Source organism: Hordeum vulgare, chromosome 3H (genome assembly GCF_904849725.1).
Source record: "Hordeum vulgare subsp. vulgare chromosome 3H, MorexV3_pseudomolecules_assembly, whole genome shotgun sequence".
Taxonomy (NCBI): Eukaryota; Viridiplantae; Streptophyta; class Magnoliopsida; order Poales; family Poaceae; genus Hordeum; species Hordeum vulgare.
This window is the reverse complement of record NC_058520.1, coordinates 177283839-177300297: the sequence shown is the minus strand read 5'-3', so window position 1 is coordinate 177300297 and position 16459 is coordinate 177283839. Positions and strand designations below refer to the sequence as shown.

Genomic DNA, 16459 nt, shown 5'->3' with positions numbered 1-16459 from the left:
TCTTCCTATTATATGCAAATTTGAACTGGACATGTGATATTTGGAAAATGATGGTTATGTGCAGGGAAAATGATCCGAGTGGCCTATGTTTGCCGGAATGTTGATTCATTTCCGTTTCGGTGAGTTCGAGGCGCTCATATGTCCACATTTTAGCAAAGGCAATGCCAAAATTTCCCGTGAATTTTGGCATTACTTGTGCTAGAAAGTAGGTATATCGAGTTCCCGGAATTTGTTGCGACGGGAATGAAACGACATTCCGGCAAACTATAGACCTTTTTTTATCTCATTACTCATTTTATTATAGTTTGAGAATTCAACAAGCAGACTAAATCATAGGAAACATGTCGAACAACAAAGAAATCGGGGCTTCTGACCACGCTATAGACGACATACAATATGACTGTGAACATGACTACCTCGACTTTTTGTCTAGTCAACACAGTCAAGGTTTGCAGGGCACCCTTGATAATGATGGTACTGACGCCACCATCGACACCGATGGCACCGACAGCGATGGCGGCATCGAGACTGGTGCGGAAGGTATCGGTGCCAACGCCGCTAACAAAAATAAGAAGTGGAAGAAGTAGAGGACACAAAAACCTAACAAACTCTGCATCGGAAGACTGCTGGTCACAAAGATGGACCCCGAAAAATTTGAGTCATTAGAGCTGGCCGAAGCTCGCAAGTGCTATGGGAACCAAGTCGGATGCATCCTACAGGAAACCGCAATCATCAACGACAGTGACTTAAGGAGTAAGCCAAATATGGAGCACTTGCTCCTAACAAAGTTGCATAAGAGATTCAAGTTCCTCGGTCGGGATAAGGACATAGAAGACCCATGGAAAGATCCTGCCATGAAAAAGATTGACAACCACGCCATGGGCATGTTCAACAATGATTTGGCCTCCTCGAAAGGGAGGGTGAAACGAGCTATTGAGGCTGATGAACCCTTGTCCAAGATTTTGGAGTAAAATCCGACACTTATAGTAGAGGAGTTCGAAATGTTCAAGGACACTTGCACTACGGATGCGGCCAAGGCTAAGTCTGAGAAATTCAAGGAACTTCAACAAAGGAACACATGGGACTAATGCCTCAGAAGTCATGGCTACCTTGGCAAAAAGCCCATATGGGATAAGGAGGACACTAAACATGAAGCCCCGGGGATCCCAGACCCCTTCACGTAGTTCACCGACCCGTTGGAGCGTAATGTCACCCGGGCCCGGTACAAGTGGGATGCGAAAAATAAGTTTTTTTACACGGATCCGATCACGGGGAAATTGATTAGAATATAGGTAATTATTCTTTTACCACCTTACATTTAGCTTCTGATCAAGTCGACTACACATTCATAAAAGGTTCACGTTCCTTTTGCAGGAGAAGCAACACACGCTTGCGGCTGAAAGCGACTCTTTGTCGAGGAGGCCCAAGTGGGACACCCCTCTCAACCGGGCCTTGAACAAACTGAAGTGAATCCCTTTGGACCAGCGGCCGCAATATGGACGTGTGCATGACGTCAGAGACGACACCATGTGGAAGTTCTATTACAACGAGGGCCCAGAGGCCAAGAAGCAGAAAAAGAAGTTCAGTCAGGCGGACATCGACGAGAAGGTGAAGCTTGCGACCAAGAAAAAAGTAGCTGAGGAAGAGGAAAAAAGCAGCTCAGGCTCAAGATGAGTTGCTCCAGAAGACAATCGATGCACCTATAGCAGCGTGCAGAAAAGATTTCGCTACTAACTTGATCCCGAGTGTCATCAACTGGCAGAAGGAAAATCCACACAACAGCGCACATGATTTTCCCATGCACAGCTTTGTCGGGAGCAACTCGACGAACATCACAACCGCACCATCACCTAATCTCGCAACCGCACCTGCTCTCGCACCCATACCCGCACCCGCTCATAGCAGCTTGTCCTCTGTCTTTGGCATGATAGGCGGGCCTTCGTCTTTCGTTGACCTCGACGCCCTCATGGTAATTACCCGTCGCACCAACATATATCTACAACCTTCCTTCATTGCCTTTCAGATGTTTTACACCGCATACATGTCTTTGCAGGCCAACAAAACCCCATGCACCATACTCTACACGATCAAGGGCCACAAGGTGGATGTGGGAAAGGCAGCGACAATGAAGCCCTGGAACTCACGTTCCACGGCTAGCCGATCCCCGTTGGAAACTTCAGGGTTAGCTTGTCGAGTGTGAAAGCGGGCCATGAGGATTTGCCTCCTCCAGTACGGCTTGGGGGAGAGGAGTACGAGACTCCGGTGTGGCTTGGAGACTTCAAGGGTTGGATGTTGCTGTGGCCAAAGAATCTTCTTCGTCCGGAGGCGAAGGAGAGCAAACCAATAACCACACATCAGCAAGCAGGTAAGAACACCACCACCCTGCCTACGCAATTACCAGCGCCTGTAGTGCCGGGTGAGAGCGATGGACGACGCGAGGAAGGGGTCCAATAGTGGATGACGTAATCGCCCCCGTAGAACAAAGAATGGACGATGATGAGATGGATGAGGAGGACCCTCTTCGATTCCTCAATGAGGACGGAGAAATGATGAGTTAGCCATATGACTCGGGGTGTCAGCATGCGGAATTGGAGATGGATGATGTGCCCGGGCAGGAACGTCCTAGGGTTGATTGCAAGAAGTCTCTCTTCACGCAATCCTTGCAAGACACGCCTCCAGATGCCACCTCAACGCAGGGTCAACTAGCAGCTGATGGTCTTACAATGCTTAGCTCGACAACACTGGTGGCGGAGTTAAGGAAGGGTCTAGAAGGTGAACCCAAGAAACAGGAGAGGAAGAGACCGCCGAAGAGAGGCTCTGCTGCTGGCAAAGCAGCTGCCAAAGCTTCTAGAAGCCAGTCGGCTCCGTTGACTGATTTTGAAGACCGTGTACCGGTCAATGGTGCGACGATGTTCCATGTCGCGGGTGAGCCGATCCTACCGCCGGGTCTGCTGGAAGGCATATCAAGGGATCTCAGGAGACTGCACGACCATGTGCTCTCGATTGTGATAAGCCTTCTCGCCTCGCAGGATCCAGGATATCTGCTATACGCGGTTCGTGTGCCTCAGGGGAAGTGCTACGTCGACACACTGTCCGCGAAGGTCTTCTTCCTACGGTTTGATTATATCTTTGATATGTTTCTCTCAAGGCAGCTCAATTTTAAAATCGTCCGCCTTTTTGCGCTACATATGAGCTTTGTCGGTAGGAGAGAACAAATCTCACAAACCTGTGTGGCGGATCCATACTACATGCATGAGTCCTTCTTGAGTCTCGGTGACTTTGAGCATAAAACTGCTAGGAACTACATCAAAAACTTCATATTAATGAATAAGGACAAGGAAACAGTTCTCCTGCCTTATCATCCAATGTAAGTCGTTGCTGGACAACCCTTTCGTACATTTCAATCATTGCTTCTCACTCATATGGACAATAATTTGAGGCGTTTTCTTTTTCCTGCAACAATGGGCGTGCTATCCTTATCGTTGAGTCTCCCATGCAATGTATTTCGGCGCGTCCAGAAACTACGAGAAGAAGGACTACACCCCATAATGGATATTCTGGATTATGCTCTTCACGACTCCAGCCTAAGAGTTCGCCATCTCAAGATTAGGAAATAAAGGAAGAGCAGGACGGGTTTCTCGCATAAAACTACCTTCTGTTGCATGCATCAACCGACATCAAGCAGGAACGATGGATTCTAACTCATCCATCTCATGATGGAGTTCAGAAGGGATCACCAATAACTTTGCATGAAAACCAAAAACGATGATCATATCTGGAAATGGGCAAAATCCTTAGGAGAAGAACCGGATTATAAACTCAGAGATGACTTCTTTCGCATCGAGAGGGACATTGCAACGATCATCATGAAAGAAGTTGTCAAAGAGAAGGGGTTGTTCCACAACGGCCCTATATCGCGAGCCGGCATTCGAACTCGCATAGGCATACAACGTTAGGACCAGAGGTCGTTCAAGAAGCTAGGATGCATCCCCGACGATCTGGATGGATGGAACTTCTAGTAATGATTGTCGATGCCGATAATGATGATGTGTCGGTTGAACTCGTACTTTATATAGCGATGAAACTTTGTGATGTCTACGGTCCCCTGCCAAACTTGCGTAACGCTATATAGTTTGTTAGTCTGGGTACATGATGACCTGCGTACGGCTAGTTAATTAGTTTGGGTACAATGAACCTGCGTTGATTGATTATGTTTACTATATGTTGCATCTATTTGCTAACACCCTTTCTTTTTTGTGTTGCTCAGTTATATTATGTTGCATATTTTGTCGATTCCCTTGATGTAGATGCATCTCTAACAAGTACATAGATCCTTGATGGCGAAGAAGTGCTATGTCGTGTACATAAGGAAGGTTCCGGGAGTGTACGACGAGTGGCCCGAGTGTTAGGCTCAAGTGGATGGGTTCTCAGGTGCCAGCCATAAAGGGTTTAATAGCAGACAAGAAGCAGAAGCTAGTTACTTGAGGTGGAAGCTAGCACGAGAGAGGAATGAGAATCGCTGCCTCATGTACTCCATAGTTCCGCTTTCACTCATAGTGATAGCTCTTCTCTTTTACATCATTGTTTAGATAGATGACGATGTAGTTGCAAGTATTCGAGACATGCCATAACTTGTATCGCAATTTTGAGATGATGGCGGGAGACATCATTTGTGTTGGATGATAATTATGATGACGGCATTGATTTTATGAGACTATTTGTATGTGTATGATATGATTAGATCTGTATATGTATGATTAGATTTTATAAGACTATTGTATAAAACCTGTTCAACAAAGAAAATGGGAAGTAGAAAAATAATAATTCAAAAACTAATAACAATAACACGGGTAATGTTTTAGCAGGAGCGAGCTCTTATCAATAGCGCTCTTTAAATAGACGCGTTGCAACTATTAGTAGTACCACGGTTCCATAAATCACGCTATTACTATTTACAAATACCAGTAGCGTGGGTTAGGTTGACCCGCGTTACTGCTAAAAATTAGATGTAACGAGCTAGCAGTAGCGCGGGACCCCGTGCTACCGGTATGTCTTTTACCCACGCTATCACTAGGGTTTTTGCTAGTAATGTCATGGGCGTGTGATTGGCAGTGTTGGAGGGTATAAAGTGTGTAGACGATGCGGTTCACACGTTTAACGGCGTTTAGATGGAGATACCGTAGTTTTTCTTAAAGTATGTCATGGTAAATCTTTTTTGCTTTCCAAAATAGCAAATGTGACATGAAAAAAGACTGAGGAAATTACAACCAAACAAGGCATGTACTAGGACACGAGAATAATGCAGGCACGAGAGTAGTGTACGAAATACACACCGCCAGTGACAATAAAACCAGGAGCATGGCTCAACATAACTCGGGCGAGTGCCATAATAGCGAGCTTAACTCCAACCGTTACCGCCCTTCATTTATGCAAACGGAGAAATCTCCATCAATCCTCCCCCTAGATCGACCACGCGTGGTCCCAGTCAAGAAGCCAATATATATACTTATAGTGAATATTGTTTTTAAAAATCGCGAGAGAAACAAACACCAACCTACCCCGCCCCCCGTGCCTCTGTGTAAAAACCGGACAGGTGCACGCGACAGTGGTGGGAAAACCAGCGAAAAAGAAGAAGAAAAAGGACAGAGAGAGAGAGAGAGAGAGCAGTAGCCACACCATAGTGGTGGAAAGGAAACCAGAGAGAGAGAGAGAGAGAGAGAGAGAGAGAGAAGAAACAAAACCCGCCCGATCTCCTCGCCCTCCTCCTACTCCCACTCCGATCGCTCCTGCCCGATTCCCTACCCGATTGCCGCGCGCCTCCTGGTCCCGACACCCATGGAGCCTCACCCCGCAGCTGCAGCCGGAGGAGGAGGAGGAGAAGGGGAGGCCGGCCGTGGCGCGGACCCCGACACCGGCCTCGAAGGTAGCACGCCTTTTTCTTCTTCCTCTTCTCTCTCTCTCTCTCTGTGTGTGTGTGTGTGTAATTATTTTGCTCGGATCTCCGCGTCCGTACGGCGGGCGGATCTACGTGGATTGGCGTAACTGGACGAATGCGTGGCTTGCAGGGTCGATGTGGAGGATGGGGCTGGCCGGCGACGGCGGCGGGGAGGGGGACGGGGCGCGCCTGCCGGAGCGGCCAGACCAGGCGGACTGCATCTACTACCTCCGCACGGGCGCCTGCGGCTTCGGGGACCGCTGCCGCTACAACCATCCCCGCGATCGCGGCGGCACTGAGGTGACAAAGCCGCTTCCCTTTTGCGCGCTATCCTGATCTCGCTCCGCGCGATTGGGTGAGCCCATGTGTATGCGCGCGTTTGCGTTGGAGGCAGCTTTACGTTACGTATAAGTATTTGCCATGTGATCGATGTAGCGACACTGCAAGCAAATCAGATCACACAAAATTTCCAGTGATTCGGGTAATGTAGCTCATCTCTAGCTGAATTGCATCTGCCGCTCGTGCAACTCTCGGTGGTGTCTTCCTAGCACTGACGAGGCGGCAGCATGATAGTCTTCATGGTGGGGGTACCTGAACCTAGACCGCCTACTGGATATCCTTTTGGAAGCACAAAGTCATGGATGCTCTGCAGAGTGTTTCTCTTCTCCACTCCCGCTATGCCAATCGTTTCACTGCATTAGCAGCTTTATACTTACTAGTTTGGCTTTTATGGGCTACTAAGCTTACTAGGTGTCACTACATACATTTCTCCCACTTCCCCATTCTCCATTTAATCCATCTTATATCATGCCAATGCCATGTTGACCATGATAACATAAAAGGCTATACCCCCCACCCCCCTCTTGGCAGTCGCGTGTGCTTAGATTTCTATGTCAAATGCATGGAAAAACGAAATACATGTATAAACATCAATCACAGAGGTTCAGAGCTGTCCTCAACAGTTTTGTTCTAGATGGTTCATATGCTTTTTGCTGTATCTGTATATATAAATCCATCTCACAGTTGGTAGTACCTTCCATTTGACCCTTGTTTTGGTGGATTAAATGCTATTTGACTTGCTTAATTTGCCAAAGATACTTCGCGTACTGCTTACCATTAGCAGTTAAAGTTGGTAATTTGACATTAGTAAAGCTGCTTCCATCATGGAATGGTTTTCATAAATGATTTATCATGGCTTCAATACTTTCCATGTTTCCGTTAAGGATATCTCTTTTCTGCTATGGGCCTAGGATATTGATTTTGTTTCTACTATACTATTTAGGCAGTAATCTTAGTTTAACCTAGAACATAAACAGGAGTTTATCTCTTCCAGTTGAATTCTAGGAATCATATTTACAGTTTTGCAATATATGACAAATGGAGTAATCACTGTTTTCCATTTTTTCAAAATTGTAGTTTGGTGGAGGCGCAAAGAATGCAGTAGCATTGGACTACCCGGAGCGGTTGGGTCAACCAGTATGTGAGGTACATAAATCTAACAGTTTCAGGCTCAAATTTAATTACTACCTTACAAAAAAGGAGCATCAGTCACACTCTTGAGCATGCATGCACCAACTCCTGCACACCATCTGCATGCATCCAGTTGGCCACTTACTTGCTGTTCCTTGACTGGCATACAGAGCCAACAACTAAAATTTTAGTAATGTCTGGCAGGGTATTCAGCATCCTGCCCATTTTATGTTCTGTCAGATGACTTGTTAACTGTTTGGACTTACTCTTTTGTATTTTTTACAGTATTACATGAAGACTGGGACTTGCAAATTTGGTTCCAATTGCAAATATCACCATCCTAAGCAAGATGGTTCTGTGCAGCCTGTGATGTTAAACAGTAATGGATTCCCTCTACGCCCGGTGTGAAAATTCTCTCCAAAAACATTGCTTCTTTAGTGAAATCTTTCACCTAGTATCTGTATGGAAAGTTATTGATACCAACGAAATGCAGGGTGAGAAAGAGTGCTCCTACTACATGAAGACTGGACAATGCAAGTTTGGTTCGACATGTAAATTTCATCATCCAGAATTTGGTGGTGTTCCAGTTACTCCTGGAATTTATCCACCATTGCAGTCGTCAACTGTATCTTCGCCTCATCCATACGCCCCTCTTACAAATTGGCAAATGGGAAGGCCGCCTGTAGTCCCTGGATCATACATGCCAGGCTCGTACACTCCAATGATGCTATCGTCCGGAATGATCCCCTTGCAAGGATGGAGCCCTTATCCGGTAACTAACTTGAGTTACAAAAAATAGGTTTGGTTATGTATCAGGTCTCAAATGCAAAAAGGAATTAAGGGTCATAACTCACATGTCATAACAACTACTCCCTCCGTTCCTAAATATAAGTCTTTCTAGAGGTTTCACTAATAGACTACATACGGATGTATATAGGCATACTTAAAAGTATAGATTCATTCATTTTGCTCCGTATGTAGACACCTAATGAAATATCTTAAAAGACTTATATTTAGGTACGGAGGGAGTATAACTTATGTAAAGATGTGAAGCAATGATTGGTGAATATGTAAAGTGTAGATTAGTGGCATATGCATTCATAGAAAACAAATAAAGGAAAATGTTACCTGAGAATTTCATGCAACAAGATAAATATTTTCCTCCAACTAAAAACTCTTCTGTTTGATGCAGGCTTCAGTAAACCCTGTAGCATCAGGTGGAGCACAACAAACTGTTCAAGCTGGACATATGTATGGCATAGGGCACCATGGATCTTCCTCTACAATTGCTTATGGTGGTCCTTACATGCCTTACTCTTCCTCAACTATACAATCAAGCAATAATCAACAAGAACATGGATTCCCTGAGCGGCCAGGGCAGCCTGAGTGTCAGTATTACATGAGGACAGGAGATTGTAAATTTGGCGCTACATGTAAATATCATCATCCTCGAGACTGGAGTTCACCCAAGTCTAATTATATGTTCAGCCCTTTTTGCCTTCCACTTCGTCCAGTAAGTAACTCAAAACACATCTTATGTATGTTGTAGGAACTAGTGCTGCGTGTATGTATGATTGTTATAATTACCTGGAAGCCAGCTAGATCTTCCATAGTTTCTGGTAATTTGAAACAAACAACTGTGTTGAAGCCTCATATCTTCAAGAGTCAATCTACCTTACTGATAATCTTCTCCATCCAGATGAGTTTATCTAGATCTATCTACCAAACTGATGACCTTGAGGGGTGGCATTTCACCTATTAGAGATGCGGGCTAGGTGGACATTCACCATCGTCAGGAAATCTAGTCATGAATTGAGAACATTTGTGGCCCGTAAGTAGTGATTTGATTGCATATGTGTATATATTTATAATAGAATCTCAAGGAGACAAATAACCTTTTAGTGCAAAGTAAATAGGTTAGAGAGGCATGGCATGTTTCCATGGCTGAGTATGATGCACTCTAAAGCTCATGCCACCGCCCCTTAACATGCTTAAACATATTTAGTTACCTGGCCACACGATTGCTTTGTGACTTGCTTAGCTTAAAGGTTGGTAAATATGTATTTTTTGTTTTTGAAAATATCAAAAGGCTTGGTTGTAACTTGACCCTATCAAATAAGATGATTGGTTGAGCATATCTCCTGAGTTGTGAAGCTGTTTGTAAAATTTATCATGATTGAATAAGCTCTCATGAAGTTATGGCAGTTCGAAGAATGTCTCCCAGTTGGTGGTTCCACAAACCATAAGTTGTTCAGAACTCATGAGGTTGGTTAGTTTGTACTTAGAAAAATACATCCCATTTCCTGATCATATGGCATGCACTCAAACCCATTCTCGAGTCGCAACTCTCAAGTGCTTATAAGGGCTAGTTCTTTTGAGCTATGCTGTGGAAATAAGCTCCTGTGAAAATAAGCTGTAAATAAGCTCCGGTGGAAATAAGCTCCAGATAATAAGCTAGCCAGTTCTTTCGATGTCTGTTTTTCAGCTTATCTGTAGCATGGTTTATGAAAAGTCTGTAATACCCTTGAACTATATTATTGGCCGATTAAATGACATCGTGTTATTTTTTATCATATTGATGTCCATATGATCACAAATTCTTCAAACACAATCTAGTACTACTACTTGCACAGTCTGCCCAAAGCACATCCATAGCAAAATTTGGATGAGCTCCTGATAACAAATCAAGGAAAAATTAGATAAAAACATCATTTGTCATCAGCACCTAATAACAAATCAAGGGGAAATTAACAAAGAATCATGGATGAGCTCCTGCACGGGCAACAGCAGCGGCGCAGCAGAGGCAACAACAGCGGCGCGAGAGGGCCCACCAGCCGGCCATGTCGTCAGGGAGCAGAGGAGTCCGGACCGGCGACGGGGAGAAGAGGAGGCCGGGACCGGTGGCGGGGAGCAGAGGAGGCCGGGCCGGCGGCAGGGAGAAGAGGAGGCCAGGACCGGCGGCGGGGAGCAGAGGAGGCCGGGACCGGCGGTAGGGGAGAGGGCCTCGTCGAGGAGGAGCTGGAGCCGGGGGCCGCCGCCGCCGGCGGCCTGGAGAGAAACCCTAGCGAGCGGGGGAGCGCGAGCGAGAAGGTTGGGGGTCGAGCGAGCGGGGTGGCTAGCCAGTGGCAGTTTCACCGTAATTTCTTTAAAAAACAAGCCCCCTTCCCTATACCCCTTCGGGGTTAAGTAAAAAACTGCGGGAAGCTCCTCACCCCCAGCTTTTTTTCATTGTGAAGAGAAGAGAGATGGAAATAAGCTAAGCTAGCTTATCAAAAACAAGTTCTTTTGCACTTCTAGCATATTTTGACAATAAGCTCAAATAAGCTGGAAAAGAACTGGCCCTAAGTAGCTGTCTTGGGTAATCAGGTTGGTAGTACATTACTTTGTCGACAATTTACCGCCGATCAACCATTTGAGTCTCACGCGGCATTTGTATTAGAAAACTGAATATAGGACAGACCCAGTGCATAGAAGCTCCCACACAAGGTGGGGGTCTGGGGAGGGATTATAGGAACCTAGTTTTACCCCTGGGAAGTGCAATGCAGAGAGGCTGGTTTGAACCCAGGACCTCTTGGCACAAGTGGGGAGGACTTCCCCACTGTGCCAGGCCTCTGCCCTCCTTAGAAAACTGAATATACTTGTGATAAAAGTTGTCGATTAGTCAGTCTTTCCTGTCAACTAAATTCTTGGCATAGTATATCAGGACAGCCAGGGTAGTTCTTGAGAGACATATGGTAGCATGGTGGGGCCTATATTCATTAGTCATCAGCTAAGCCTTTTGGTCAATGAAAACCATCAAATATTTTTCATGTGGCCAAGATCCTCATTGTGTAGACCCAGATCAACCAGTCCATTCAACTTGGTTGACCGAGCCTCACATTGACCAGATGGCTGTCAAGATCTTAGAAATGTGTGGAGATACCGTGTAACCCAAGCATATGATAGTGGAAAAAAGTACTCCCTCTGTCCCAAAATAACTGTCTTAACTTTGTACTAGCTCTAGTACAAATTTGTACTAAGCTTAAGACACTTATTTTGGGACGGAGGGAGTAATATTCTCCACCTCATGCTACCTTTGGATTTATATATTCCAACCAGGAGATGTTCTAGCCTCTTTTTTTTCCTGTTTTTGTATGAGTGTCGGTTTCCGTCTGTTCAGGATCTGTGAAGGTGTGCATTGATAGATACAACAATGGAAATGAACTTTTAATTGCCCATTCTTCTACCTTAAGTATTCCAATCTGAGATAAAGCTGAAGAATAATCAAATAACTTGGCCTTGAGTTCATTGCCATATCTTTCCTACTTATATATTATATATACTTTACTTTGCTTATAAAGATTGGAGTTGGTGGTGAGTTCACATATGGGTCCAACATCCTTTCCAAATAAACAAATACACACATCCCCACATGTGGAACTAGCAACCTTCCAAGAGACATAAACAAATATACTTTACTCACATATGGGATCTATCATAAATAAACATAGACATTACTTTCATGTGAGAACTTTTTTGTAAAAGGCGACTTCAACTTAAAGTCGATCTTGGTTTTAGTTCTCTTCCCAACCTACTATGGTCATTTATAATTCTTTGATGCTGCATGTCTCCCACCATATCGCATTTTTGCTATCTTTTCTAATCATAAATCACGCGGCGGTCATAAATGACACTAAATGTTATTTCACCACCTCTAAGCCAATGGTTCCGTGGCATTGCACGGGCATCGTGCTAGTAGTATATATACTTGCAGTAGTAAGACAGTTCTTTTATACTGCAGTATCTTAGGGGTACACTGCTGTGTAGTATGATATGGGTTATTTAACATTATGTCCTAAATAATGGAAATATTTATTAGAAAAAACGTGATTAATATGTGAACTTGTATATATTTAAAAATGGGTGTAACTACTAGAAACTATAGAGAGCAGGTAATGGGTTTGATTTTTTTTTTACATCATATCATCACTGCATGTATCAGCAGCCAAGAAGGCATGGAAGATATTAACACTTCATATCTCCGTGCCTATCACTTGTATTTAGTACAGATACTGTGTAAACATTGATACTATGTCTCTTAAAATAATTTCCTTGCCAAAAGGTAAACATTGTTCCATGTTTTGCCTTTTCAATATCCCTTGAGGCATACCAAGATCAAGAAATGCATGCTTCAGTACTGTATCAAGTATTGACTATTCGAAATAGTATTTAATATAGACCTGTCTAGTATGATGTCCTGTCGTAGTGAAATGCTGATATATTAACACTCATTGACTCTCGCCAACTATGTTACTGTTTGAGTATTAGTTTCGTAAAACAGAAACATAATCAACTTTCTTTGAATATACAACAACAACCAAGCCTTTCAGTCCCAAACAAGTTGGGGTAGGCTAGAGTTGAAACCCATAAGATCTCGAAACTAAGTCATGGCTCTGGAACGTGGATAGCTAACTTCCACACACCCCTGTCCATGGCTAAGTCTTTGTCGATATTCCAAACCTTCAGGTCTCTCTTAACGGACTCCTCCCATGTCAAGTTTGGTCTACCACGACCCCTCTTAACATTCTCAGCACGCTTTATCCGTCCGCTATGCACCGGCGCTTCCGATGGCCTCCGTTGAATATGTCCAAACCATCTGAGACGATGCTGGACCAGCTTCTCTTCAATCGGTGCTACCCCAAGTCTCTCTCGTATATCGTCATTCCGTACCCGATCCTTCCTTGTGTGGCCACATATCCATCTCAACATGCGCATCTCTGCTACACCTAACTGTTGGATATGTCGTCTCTTGGTTGGCCAACACTCCGCGCCATACAACATCGCAGGTCGGATAGCTGTCCTATAAAACCTGCCTTTTAGCTTTTGTGGCACTCTCTTGTCACAGAGTACGCCAGAAGCTTGGCGCCACTTCATCCACCCAGCCTTGATTCGGTGGCCCACGTCTTCATCGATATCACCATCCTTCTGCAACATGGACCCCAAATATCGAAACGTGTCTCTCTCTGGTACCACCTGCCCACCAAGGCTAACCTCTCCATCCTCGTGCCTAGTAGCACTAAAACTGCACCTCACGTATTCAGTTTTAGTTCTACTAAGCCTAAAACCTTTCGATTCTAGAGTCCGCCTCCATAACTCTAACTTTCTATTAACCCCCGTTCGGCTATCATCGACTAGCACCACATCATCCGGAAAGAGCATACACCATGGGATATCTCCTTGTATATCCCTTGTGACCTCATCCATCACCAATTCAAAAAGATAAGGGCTCAAAGCTGACCCTTGGTGTAACCCTATTCTAATCGGAAAGTCATCGGTGTCGCCATCACTTGTTCGAACACTTGTCACAACATTATCATACATATCCTCGATGAGGGTAATGTACTTTATTGGGACTTTGTGTTTCTCCAAGGCCCACCACATGACATTCCGAGGTATCTTATCATAGGCCTTCTCCAAATCAATGAACACCATATGAAGGTCCTTCTTTTGCTCCCTGTATCTCTCCATCAGCTGTCGTACCAAGAAGATGGCTTCCATGGTATACCTCCCAGGCATGAAACCAAATTGGTTTTTGGTCACGCTTGTTAACCTTCTTAAGCGGTGTTCAATGACTCTCTCCCATAGCTTCATAGTATGGCTCATCAGCTTGATTCTGCGGTAATTAGTACAACTTTGAACATCCCCCTTGTTCTTAAAGATTGGTACTAAAATACTCCGCCTCCATTCTTCGGGCATCTTGTTTGACCGAAAAATGAGGTTGAAAAGCTTAGTTAGCCATACTATCGCTATGTCTCCAAGGCCTCTCCACACCTCGATGGGGATACCATCAGGACCCATCGCTTTGCCTACTTTCATCAACTTTCTTTGAATATAATGAAGATTTTTTTTTTTTGAAAAAGAAATGTGTAGGATCTTCAATTTTTGTAGCAGTAGTTGAGGTGCAAGAAGTGTCCCCATCTCGCATTTGCTTGCCAATGTTGTTTGCTCAACAAAGTGAAAAACTTTATGGAGCCTAATTTTCCTTCCTCGAATGGTCCTAGTGCCAGAACCATGAGTTGATTGTGAGATCTTGTGGGTTTCACCTCTAGCCTACCCCAACTTGTTTGGGAGTAAAGGCTTTGTTGTTGTTGTTTGAATGGTCCTAGTTGATTGAACTTTTTGCATAGCTTAAGTGTAAAGTGTCCCATCTTTCATGGGAGTGTCCATTGATAATAAACTTCTTTGTCCACAAGGTTGCATGATCTTACATGAGGTTTCCAAGGATCTAACATGATCTCCTAGATCAGTGTAATATCCTTTCTTTTAACTGAAAACTGTAGGGGAGGCCCCGAATCAGTGTGGTATCCTGGATTATTATGCAATGTGCACAAGGTTTACACTCTTTGAATTCTCTGTTAGGCACGACACATGCTTTGTCTGGAATATAGCATGGGCATAAATCATGTGGGATGCTATATCTGCTTCAATATGATAGAAAAAAGTGTAGTGGCCTTAGACTGCCTATGTATTTATTGTTTTTGAAAGTATATGCAGTTTCTTACAAGGCTTCTATCATCTCAATTTTCAGGGTGCTCAGCCTTGTTCATACTATGCCCAAAATGGGTATTGTAGATATGGAGTTGCATGCAAGTATGATCACCCGATGGGTACGCTTGGCTACAGTTCATCTCCTTTTCCCCTGTCTGACGTGCCAATTGCTCCCTACCCTCTTGGCTTCTCTATTGCCACATTGGCTCCATCTTCATCTTCCCCAGATCTAAGGCCAGAATATATTTCAGCTAAAGACCCATCAGTGAACCAAGTAGGATCGCCAGTGGCAGCATCTGAGCCTTCTGGATCAATCTTGCCCAAAGGGGTTTTCCCGCCAGACACGGTGATGCGTGCTCAGACTAATACGACAACTGGTGGTAGTTCAAGCCCTGGTGGTGGTCGCTGATTTTTCTGAGCTGAGTCGAGAGATCTCTTATCTCAGAACAATTTTCCAATCATTTGACACAGGTAGATTTGAACCTTCCATGATTTCCCCCCATGTATAATAATATTCCAGTGCTATTGCTAATCGTTTTATCTTACTGTGTTGAAATCAGTTCTCATAGGCCCCTCCGATGTGAATAAAAAGCTGTGGCCTCTGTAGAGAAGGCTCGGCGAGGGTGGTTTTCTCTGCCACCTCAATAAAGAAGCATTGATAGGTTACAAGCAAGCTCGATTCACTTGCAATTTTTGCGCTCTTCTGTTCATCTCTGAGACTGGAAAAGGAAGGTTTTTGGATATCAGGTTCGATATCTCGCAATCGGTGTGGATACTCATATCCATTCCCTTGGTAAATAATTCTTGGGTAAGGAAATCGCCACATGAAGAAATTACTGGGTTTTGGTCCTAGCCTTCCCAAGTCATTTTCTTTTTGTTCTGTATATTGTCATATATATTATATTATATATATCATCAACAGACCTGAGACTTAAGACTTCATAAGTACATATACATATATAGGAGCAAGGCACATTGTAATGAGCACTGAACGTTTATATAATGAAGTATCGCTGTCAAACCTTATCCAGTTTCAGACTACTGGTGTTCTGCTCAGTGTGCTGAATTGTCTATTTCTTTGCTGCATGTTACCGCTTCGAACTGACAGTTATTGCAAGTGGCCGGTACTAGTTGTACTTAGATATTGGATTCGGAGAAATGTAAGTCAAGATTTGTTATACTGTGGTCAATCCATTCCATTTTTCTATCAAACAAATGTCTCATTTTAGTTATTAAATGTACGAAACAATTGGTCATTCATTATTGAGGAATGAGCCCTACGGCTCTTTCACACGGTTGTAAGCAGGTGCCCTCGAACGCTCTGTTAGGCAATTCGACGCGTCTGTTAAGAAACGGGGTCTGCTCGTGTTTATCCAGCGGAAACGGGGTCAATGGACGCAAACGACGAATGCCCTTTTTATGTCCGTTTATACTCATGTTCGGCCAAATTTGGGATGGGTTTGTGTTTGCGACGTCCTTTGTGTTTGCGACGTCCTTCCCTGGCTTGTCCATCTATGGCATACCATT

At 44.2% G+C, this 16459-nt stretch overlaps 1 protein-coding gene across 2 annotated transcripts; it reads left to right on the top strand.

Moving 5' to 3' along the window:
* Positions 1 to 5642: 5642 nt before the first annotated feature.
* On the top strand, positions 5643 to 15958 carry LOC123443414 (zinc finger CCCH domain-containing protein 6-like). Of its 2 annotated transcripts, XM_045119767.1 has the most exons (9): positions 5643 to 5923; positions 6066 to 6235; positions 7352 to 7420; positions 7691 to 7807; positions 7899 to 8177; positions 8598 to 8918; positions 14973 to 15051; positions 15184 to 15403; positions 15493 to 15958. In XM_045119767.1, exons 1-8 carry the CDS (start codon positions 5836 to 5838, stop codon positions 15339 to 15341), a joined length of 1281 nt encoding a protein of 426 aa, XP_044975702.1. In that variant the 5' UTR covers positions 5643 to 5835; the 3' UTR covers positions 15342 to 15403; positions 15493 to 15958. The 2 variants fall into 2 exon arrangements, with proteins under 2 accessions (XP_044975702.1, XP_044975701.1); XM_045119766.1 differs by having other exon boundaries at positions 5644 to 5923; positions 14973 to 15403.
* The last annotated feature ends 501 nt before the right edge of the window (positions 15959 to 16459 follow it).

What these genes read in the sequence shown, in the direction of transcription:
- LOC123443414 (XM_045119766.1), top strand. Translation starts at nt 5,836, where the DNA reads ATGGAGCCTCACCCCGCAGCTGCAGCCGGAGGAGGAGGAGGAGAAGGG. An exon ending in CCCCGACACCGGCCTCGAAG is followed by an intron (nt 5,924 to 6,065) that starts GTAGCACGCCTT and finishes CGTGGCTTGCAG; the next exon opens with GGTCGATGTGGAGGATGGGG. An exon ending in ATGGATTCCCTCTACGCCCG is followed by an intron (nt 7,808 to 7,898) that starts GTGTGAAAATTC and finishes AACGAAATGCAG; the next exon opens with GGTGAGAAAGAGTGCTCCTA.